Genomic DNA, 9,421 nt, shown 5'->3' on the forward strand with positions numbered 1-9,421 from the left:
TGCCTGCTTCAAGAGTGTCTTCTTGCTTCCTCCAAGAGAAGACATGGAGACCGTGGACATGTCCCTCTACTCCAAGGTAGGCGCTGGGTGAGCTACAGGGAGCCCGCCAGCCCCTCTGGGCTTGCCCCTGGCTCCGCTGTGCTGAGAGGCGACTGCCAGATAGATCCAAGGCTGGGCAGGATCTCAGACTTGTTTTCCCACCCTCCTGCCTTCATGCCCTTCCGCGGGGCTGGGCCATGGGCAGTGCCCAGGGGCTGGTCCGTGCACAGCAGGTCTCCTGCCCTGAGGCCTCTGCTTGGCCCGTGCAGGGCAGCGGGTGTCCTCCCTGGGCAGCAGGGGTCCAACTGAGTCTGCTGTGGGTCAGAGGCAGTGGGGAAGGAATGCCACAACCCCCTGTCCTCCTTGCCATGGACCCTCGATGCCATGGATAGCATGTTGGAGGTGCTGGTGCTCAAGTCGGCCACTTCCAGCCTCCTGGAGCTGCAGAAGATCTTGCAGGTGTGGCATTTGCAAAGAGTGGGCTGCATTGGGCCTGTTCCTCAGCAGAGGGAAGTGACACCCTCGAGTGGACATTCCCCACCCGAGTGCCATGTACAGGCAGCACGCTGCAGGCTCTTTCCTCCATGAACACTCCTGGGCCACCTCTGCCCCCAAAGCTCTCCTTGCACCAGAGCAGTGCGAGGACTGTCACCCTTCTTCTCTAGGCACCGCACAGATGGCAGCTGGTGCTGCTGCCCCCCTGCCTCCCCGTGCCTTGTGCTTTCCTTGCCAGATCGGAATGGGGCAGAGACCCACTGGGAGCTGCGTGTCCTGCAAGGGGAGTCGAGCCTGGAAGCTTGGTTCTTCTGCCATGCCAAGAGGTCGGAGGCCAGGCAGCCCACTGCAGACCCCTAGGGAAGGTGTGGCCTGAAAGCCCTGCCATCCTGAAGAGGGCACCCGGGGCCATGTGCAGGCACAGGAGCAGAGGCTGGGAGGGGGTTTAGGTGTGGCTGGCTGCCTGAGGGCAAGGTGGGCCTTGCAGGCTGGGGCCTGTAGGGGCAGGAAGGCCATTCCAGGCTTGGCTGTAGCTCCGAGGAAGCCTTGGTGCACTGTATCACTGCAGGCAGGCGCTTAGCAGAGCTGCTTCTGCTGGAGTGGACGTCAGCTCCCCGGGCAGAGCAGTAGCCTTTCTCCTTGCAGATGCTGCTGCCCTTCAGCAAGACGGAGAGAGCAGCTGTGCGTGAGAGGGCCGTGGGGAGGATTGGGAGGCTGAGCAAGTTGCTGGCCAACTCTTCCTCGCTGGAGGTAAGGAGCCAAGCACCGTGCAGCCCCCGCTTTGGCCCTTTGCAGCAGCCCAGAGCACCGTGCAGCTCAGGGGTCCCTCGGAGGGAAGCGTGGGCACAGGTTAAGGCAGTGAGCAAGGCTCTGCCCTGAAGCAAAGCTCTTTGGCGCTCTCTCCATGGGCTTTTCTCTGCAGTCCCTTTGTCGCAGGAGCCAGCTGTGCCCCCAGCCCTGTGCAGGGGAGCAGTGCGCGCGGAGCATGATGTGAGCCGCAGCCTGGCAGTGCTGCCTGTGCTGGGCTGCTGCTTTGGCAGGCAAGGCCTGCAGGGCCGTCGAGAGCTTTGGCTCCCCTGGGATCCATGCCTGGGCAGAGTCTTGGCTTCAGGGCTTTGGTGGTGACTGCCTCCCGTCAGCCCTTCTACCTGTCCCACCCGCCTTCCGCCGATGTGGCACCCCTTTGGAGGAGTGGATGAGAGCCCTGCCTGCTATGGGAAGGCACTGCTGTCCCATGCCAATGCTGGGACAGCTGGTGGGCTGCCTCATCCTTTGCTGTGCGTACGAGGACGCGGAGACCAAGTGTGGGGCCTTGGATGCTCTCCATTGCCTCTTCAGATTCATTGTGCAGCGAAGACGTAAGAGAAGCAGTGCTGGGCTGTGTGCTTCTGCACGCGGCCATGCTGGCAAGGCCGGGGAAGGCATCGCACTGCCTTGGCCCCTCTGCTCAGTGAGGCAAAGGAGCAGGAGGCACGGCTGATGTAGGAGCAGGGGAGCAGGCTGTTAGTACCTGTCCTGGATACCACTGGCCTGGAAAATGCTCAGCAGCCCCTGCTCAGGGGCTACGGCTTGTGTCGGGCTTCCCACTGGAAAGTCCAATCAAATCCGTGGGGCTTTTAGTACCCTTTGAAGCAACTGCCCTTCTCTGCCCTGGAATAGGCCCCGACCCTCCCTGGGAATCTTGCTCCCCATACATTCCTGGCATGCCCTTTGTCTCTGCCAGGCTGGTTGCTCTCTGACGCCATGAGTCTGCCACCTGCAGCTCTCCATGACTCCTCCTGACCACTGTGTCTTTCTGCTGCTGTTCAGGCCGGGCGATGTTGCAGGATGATCCAGAGTATGTGGAGCCCCAGAAGGAGAGGGAAGCCGACAATGAGCTCTGCCTTTTGTGGACGAGCAACATCAGCGTGATCGTGAGGGTGAGGAGCACTTCCCTTGCTGGGACTGTTGGCCATGGGGTCCTGAGGAGACGTGGATGAGCAAAGGGATGCCTAATGAGTGGGGCTGAGGGGGCCTTGGGGTTGGTACGGAGGTGGTGATGGAGAGGGAAGCAGCTCTGAGTGGCACCTAGAGTACTGGTTGCTGCCTGGTAGCAGCCCCGCTCTCACTGCTGTGTCTCCCACTGTCGCTGAGCGGGGACTAGCCAGAGGCTTGGCTCCAAGAGTCCCAGCAGCAGCTGCAGCCTGCTGGCCACCAGCAAGCTAGGGTTGCCTGCAGAGCCAGTGCACTGTGAGCCTGCTCCCAAGCATCCTGCCTTGCCCTGGTGGCCCTCTGGCCACATGCCCCATGATGCTGCTACCCAGCACAGCACCTGCTCCTGGCTCTCCTGGGCCATGGTGCAAGGGGCTTCAGCTTGGTCACGTCGTGCCTGCCTGGGCAGGACCCTCTTGGGGCTCTCAGCGAGGAGGGGGTGGGCAGGGGCAGGGCTGGCACACAGCTGGGGACCTCCAGGGCTGGCCCAGGCTACGGTGCTGCGGCCAAGGAGGCACCACTGACAGAGCGCTCTTGGCCTGCAGCACTGCCGTGAGCATGTGGAAGGTGCTGATGGATAAGCCGATGCTTGCGCTGGACATGCTGCGGGAGCTGCTGAGCTTGCTGGAGGAGTGGCCACTGCACAAGCAGTCCAGCTCCAACAGGGACAACAACTGCATCCTTCCGCTGGCCATGAGTCAGGGGACGAGGCCTCCCGTGCCCCCAGGCTGGTGCCTGCCTCTCTAGGCCCCCTCTCGCCCTCTCCCCTGCCGGAGTGTCCCCAAGCAGGGACCTCTCCTGGGCCCATGGATACAACATGCCCAGTGCCAGGCCTCTGACTGCGCCAGCGCACAGGGCTGCCAAGTGCTGCCTGGCCTCTCTGCACACAAACAGCCAGGCTGGCCATGCCCAGGAAATGTCCATCCTGCATACCCTGTCCCTGCATCCGCCGACCTTGCTCAGCAGGCTGGAAAGCCAGGGTAAGGTTCGGGGCAAGGTGAGGGGCAGGAGTAGGGCTCCTGCAAAACCTGGGCAGGCAGCACGGCCTGGGACAGGGAGCCTGGCAGAGCGTGCACGCTACACGAAGCCTGCCGAGGTGATGGTCATGCTGAGGCAGGAAGGCTCACTGTGTACAACCAGGAGCTGAGGCCAAAGAGCCTGCGGGTGCTGGCCCTGGTCAGGCAGCCAGGCTGAGGCCTCCATCTGCATTTCCCATGCTCCAAGGCTGTGCCCGAGCCTCCCACCTCGAGGGCTGTGGAAGCATGCCAGGGGCTGCTCGGGAGTGCGAGGTGTGTCTGGGTGTTTTCTGCAGGCAACGAGGGCACTGTGTGAGATCGTCCGGGAGCCCGTCTGCCCAGAGGCGGTGAAGGCGTTTTTCCCCCAGCTCTTCCTGGCGCTGCTCTTGCAGATGGTCTTCACAGCAGAGTTCAGCCACCAGGAAGCAAATATGTTTTTGAGGGAATGCCAAGGGGATGAGTCCCGTCCCACCAGCCACGTCAGGTGCTCGATCCCGGTGGCCCTGTCTCTGCGCTGCACCTGGAGGCAGGGCCAGGCTGCCAGTATGACCTGGGCTTTGCTGTGCATGCAGGTGCGCCGTGCAGGCCATGAAAAGTCTGCTGCGCTGTGCTCACTATGAGACCATAGCCGTGGCTGTTGAGAGGAAGGGTGGCTGGGACCTATTTCTGCATGCGGACACCTCCCAGAAGGGAGTGGTGGTGCTGGCCAGGTTGAGCCCTTTCCGGCCTGCTGTGGCCCAGCACCTCTTCCCTGGATGTGGGGTGTGCCACCCCTTGTGCTTCTTGTTGGGGGAGGGGGAGCGCCAGTTCTCCAAGAAAGGGGCTGCAGCCTCAGCCCTTGTGGCAAGGGCTCGCCCAGCAGAAGGGCCCTGGGAGCTGCCATGCTGCCCAGCTTGGAGAGCTGCTGGGGGAGCAGGTGGTGTTAGGAGCTGTGGGAGAGGGTCGCGTGCAGGAGTGGTCCCCTCCCAAAGGCCTGGAGTGCCGTCCTGTGGGGCCTGGGCTCACATGACCGAGAGCACTGGGGACGGTGTGCCTGCAGTGCCCCCGAGGGCAGAGCCCCAGGAAAGGTGCAAGAGGCACAGGAGAACATGGGGAGGGCCCAGGGGCACAGGAATCCAAAGCGGGCAGGAGCGGGGATGTGTGGGCAGGCCATGCCGCCTGGGCAGGAAGGCTGTTTCTCCGGTCTCCCACCAAAAGGAACGTAATGATGACTGACGCTGGCTTTCTAATGGCAAGGTGTGGTAGGGCAAGAGCAGTGCTCCATGAGCAAATGCCGCTGGCTGCAGGAGCTGCGTGCCAAGCACTGCCTTGGCCTGCCTTGCCCTGTGCTGGAGGGACATGGCTCGAGAGGGCAGAGAGATGCCAGAGGAGGTTTGCCTGCTCACCTGAGGCCCAGCACTGCCTTCTTGCCTCTGACAGAGCGATGAGGGGGGCTCCCAGTCACCTGCGTTGCTGGATCTTCCACCAGCTGGCAAGGCTTCTGAGGAGGGAGGACCAGTTTCATCAGCTGCCTGTCATGGCTTTCTTTGTCGAGGTGGGCCTCATGGCAAGCGGTGCCTCTCTGGAGGGGCCTCTAAATGCTGTAGCTCGCTTGTGCACATGCGTGTGGGGTGATGCTGGTGAATGGAGCCGGGGCAATGCATACGCTCCTGTTAGTAGCCCCGGCCTTGGCTCGTTTCTGCTGGGCGACCACTCGTAAGCACTTGTATTTTGTGCCTCCTTTGTGGCAGTTCTCTGTGTGTTCAATTGCTCCTCCAAGGGATGAGAACAAGAGGCTGCAGAGGGTTCAGGGGACGGGAGGAGGAGGCGAGCGGTGTGTGCAGCGTGCCATGAGGTGCAGGGCTGGGAGCAGGGCCCAGGGGTGTCTGCACAATGCCTGCTGTGTTTGGGCTGAGCTTTGTGAGGGCCTGGTGCCCTTGCCCTGGATGGTGGGTGGGATGGAGAGCTGCACGCTGCAGGCAGTCCTGCCGGCTCTGCCAGTCTTTCAGTGCTGAGTGCATTTCAGCTGCTGGAATGCCCTGACCTTGCTGACATGGATGAGGAGGTCCTGCCACTCGTCCAGAGTTATGTGCAGAGTGAGAGCCTGGAGATGTGCAGACTGGCGTTCAGAGGCCTCGTGACTCTGTTGAAGAGACCCAAGATGGTGAGGAGGGGGGCAGGCGGGTGAAGCCGTGCTGGCAGCCTGGGGCTTGACAGGAGACACTGGGTCAGAGAGTGGCTTGGACTTTGCTGGCAATCCGGAGGTGCGGTAGCTGCTCCCAAGTCTCCGCTGCCCCATTCATCTGCCCCAAGTGTCATGCCAGGCCCTTGGCCGTGCTGCACAAGGAGAAAGGCACCAATGCCCACTGGGAAGATCTGGGAGAGGGACAATGAGCTGGAGCACAGGGCCGGGCAAATGCAGCCAGGTGCTCCTGGGCCTTGAGGCAGCAGCTTTTGTCCTTACAGAGGCCAGTGCCTGCTGAGGGCCCCCTTGGAGATCTGTGCCCTGCACTGCAGCCTCTGTGCCCAAGGCCTGTGTGTGTGCAGAGCCCTGGCCCTGGCCACTGAGCCCTGATGGGAAAAGAGCACACAGAGCACTTTTGGGTGGGGGGGGGGTCTGTCCTTGCTTCCCACAAAGAAAGTTGTGTGTTTCCCACAGAAAAGGAAAATGCAGAGCCTGCTCCCAGACAGCATGGAGTGGCTGCAGCATGCTTGCAGGGAAGTGTGTGTGGGAAGCCTGATGCTGCTGAGAAACATCCTCAGCTACCTGGAACAGAAGGGCTCCAACCCGATTGTTCTGCAGCTGGCCAAGAAGCTTCTGCCTCGCTTTGATGACGTAAGGCTGGTGGGAGAGCCGGGGCTCTGCTGGTGTGTCCGGGGGTCCGTATGCGTGGTCTGGGTGCTGTGTGCCCCTCTGCATATGTGCCTGTTGGCGCGTCCCCGCACAGGCCCTGCTGTGTGTCAGGAAACCTTTTGCCCTGTGGTTCTCAGCCCATGGCCTGTGCTGGCCTTGGTGTCCTGGGCTGTGGGAGTAGAGCAAACCAGCCCCCTGTCTGCTCTCGGCCGTGGCCTGGGGCAGTGATGAGCAGAGAAGCAGGAGCAGGCTAGAGAGTGAGGGAGAGGCTGTGCCCCGGGGCTGTCCCTTTCTGTCCTTTTCTGTGCGGGGGCCCTGATGGAGCCCTCGGGAAATCCAAGAAGCTCCCTCCAGAGGGAGAGGGAGACAGAGCCCAGGGAAGCTTGTCGTGCTGCTGCCGCCGACAACCCTCATTGTCCAGGCTGCCTCAGCAGAGGCTTGTCCTCAGCTCCGACCTCTGGCCGGGCTGGGGGACAGTTGTGCCCAGAGAGGACGAGGCCTTACAACAGCAAACGCTCTTGTCGGGCCCCGTTCCTGGAGTCGTTGCTGAGGCCTCCCCTCCTCTCCTCCCTGCCCGCAGGAAGACAGCAGAGTGCGAGAGCTCTCCATCCTCCTCTTCAAAGACCTGCTGGAGATTGTGGTGGGGAAGAACAAACGGAACCTGAAGCAGCATGCACAGAGGAGCCTGGTGCCGCTCTTCCTCCACGTGAGTGACAAGGTGCAGAGAGTGGCCCAGGTAGGGAGCAGTGTTTTGGGGAAGCAATGCTGACATGCCGTGGGTGGAGGTGAGCAGCAAGGCAAGGGCTGCTGCCAAGTGTGCCTTGGAACGCATGGCAGCATGAGGTGCAGCTTCCTGTGTGCTGTGGCTGCGGTGGCATCTCTTGGTCTCTGTTACTCTGCAGGCCTCTCAGGAAGCCCTGGTCAGTGCTGCACAGTTCCTGAAGTGGGAGGAGCTCAAGCAGCTGGCCAGAAGAGCGGAGACGTGGAAGATCGGGGAGTACGTGGTAAGGACGTGGCCAAAGCCCCCGGGGCCCCGGCGGGACGAGGCCTGCCACCATGGCCAGTGTGCAGGGTGCACAACTGTGCCCCTCACGCACTGCTGCAGCCCAGAGCCCCCGCTGTGCTGGGCTGTGCTGCAGGGCCCTCTGCTCTAAGTGCCCGCTGGGGTGCTGAAGGGGCCCCTGGCCTGGCTGGGCCTTGGCAGAAGCATGGCGGGGATCTCAGCACCCACAGGCCCCGCTCTGCCCTCTGCTCCCTCTGAACCTGGCTACCAGCCAGCTTCTAGCTGGGAGGCGTGAACAGGAAGGAAGAGGAGGCCGGAGCAGGGAGGAGGGACAGGCCTGGCCTTCTGGGGAGGCTCGGTGCCAACCCCCTGTCCTTGTGCTGTCTGCAGCTGCTGAGGGACAGGAGCAGAGCAGAGCAACACCTGTGCCTGAGCCTGCCATACCTGGAGAACCCGGACGCATCCTTGCGGGAGGCAGCTGTGAGGTTCATTGGTGAGCCACAAGCCCAGGGCCATGCCTGCCCACCCAGACGGGCACACAGGAGGGTCTTCAGTCCCTCCCACCGTCCCTGGGTCCTGCACCCTGGGGACCCTGGGGACGGGGCTGGGGCCAGCCTTGCTCAAGGGGAGGAGGCTTCATGGCCAAGCTGGCAAGGCCAGATGGGAGCTGTGCTGCTCGGGGCTTGGTGAGGAGTATGAGGGGTGAGCGGAGGTGTTTGCCTAGGGCTCATCGGGCAGCAAGTGAAGAAGCGGAGAAAGGAGAAGGTGCAGGAGATGTGCACTGGTGAGTGAGAGCAGCGCTGTGTCAGGCAGCCCTGGCAGGGAGGAGGGAGGAGGCTGGGAAGTGAGCTCCAGTTCACTGGCCTGCCCCAGGCGAGGAAGGCTCTGTGTCCGTATGTGGGGGAGAGCAGGGGGTATTTGGGGGGCATCTGGGGCTTGGCCAACCGGCAAGTGCCAGCTGATCCATTTGTCCTACCTGCTGCCTCCTCCCCATGGGAAGAGCTGAGTGGGGCTGGCCCTGCCTGGCGGGGGATTCCTGGGATCTCTGCAAAGGTGGGAGTCTGTTCTCAGCTCGGTGCCTTTCTCTCGCAGCCCTCCAGCCCCTGGAAAATGATGCTGAACCTTTAGTCCGTTGCCTGGTGTCACAGACCATCATGAACCTGAGGGTGCCAAGGAGAGCATCAAGATTCCACCTCGGAGCACTGTGTCCCTGGCTCCAGAGAGCATGGGTGAGGTGGCACCCTCCCGCCAGGAGGTGACTCCGTTTGAGCAGAGCTGACGCAGCTGTGCCAATGCCATGGTGCTGCACAGCACGGACACACGCAAGTGTGCTGGAAGGTCTGGCTCATTGCTGGCATCTCCCGCCACCACAGGACAGCTCGACTCCTCAAGCACAGCCCCTGTTGTGCTACCACTTCATGGCTTTGTTGTACTTCCCGCAAAGATACAGCCCCGTTTCCTCAGCCAGAGTGAGTGTTCTTTTTTTAGGGAGCCAAAGGCAAGGGGCAAAAGTTGCTGCCTGCAAGAATCTGGCTTGTCCTGGGTGGGACGGGGTGTCCACTCGTTCCAATATCCCAGGCCAGCATAGAGCAGCCTGACACACTTTGGTTTTGCTGCAAAGCGTCAACTGCTCTACTGGCCTACAATAGCCAAGGGAAAGTGGGAGAAAAGCTTTGGCCTCCCCTGCCCTCTCCAGTCACCCCAGGGCAAGAGCAGGCCCCTGCTGTCTTCAGGGCTTGCATCTCAGGTGGAAGGGCAGAGCTGGGGTATGACATGCAGCTCTGTTTCTATCACCACTGCCTACCCTGCGCATGCTGGCCTCAAGGCCGAACCGTCCATGAACTCCAGAATCATTGCTGAGGATGTAACTGCCAAACCCATTAAAAGCAGCTAATAAAGATATACACCTAGCTCATGAGGCTACGAAGTAGACTGCAGGAGACAAGATGGGATGCACGTGGGTTGGGGTTGACCTCTGAGGAGATAAGGGACTGTGGGGAACAAGGACATGGCAACGAGCCTGGGCTGAAGGCCAAGACCAAGCAGAACGAGAGCGACACCAAC

At 61.8% G+C, this 9,421-nt stretch overlaps 1 protein-coding gene and 1 long non-coding RNA gene across 2 annotated transcripts; both read left to right on the forward strand.

Moving 5' to 3' along the window:
• The first annotated feature begins 1,174 nt into the window (after positions 1-1,174).
• On the forward strand, positions 1,175-3,316 carry LOC138062658 (uncharacterized). The gene is made up of 3 exons (XR_011136568.1): positions 1,175-1,284; positions 2,344-2,453; positions 3,051-3,316. It is a non-coding gene; the product is annotated as an uncharacterized lncRNA (long non-coding RNA).
• A 1,940-nt stretch (positions 3,317-5,256) lies between these two features.
• On the forward strand, positions 5,257-9,199 carry LOC138062608 (maestro heat-like repeat-containing protein family member 7). The gene is made up of 6 exons (XM_068921441.1): positions 5,257-5,664; positions 6,160-6,336; positions 6,935-7,060; positions 7,257-7,358; positions 7,748-7,850; positions 8,450-9,199. The coding sequence occupies exons 1-6, from the start codon at positions 5,554-5,556 to the stop codon at positions 8,614-8,616; spliced, it is 786 nt and encodes a 261-aa protein (XP_068777542.1). The 5' UTR covers positions 5,257-5,553; the 3' UTR covers positions 8,617-9,199.
• The last annotated feature ends 222 nt before the right edge of the window (positions 9,200-9,421 follow it).

This window comes from Struthio camelus, chromosome 28 (assembly GCF_040807025.1).
Source record: "Struthio camelus isolate bStrCam1 chromosome 28, bStrCam1.hap1, whole genome shotgun sequence".
Taxonomy (NCBI): Eukaryota; Metazoa; Chordata; class Aves; order Struthioniformes; family Struthionidae; genus Struthio; species Struthio camelus.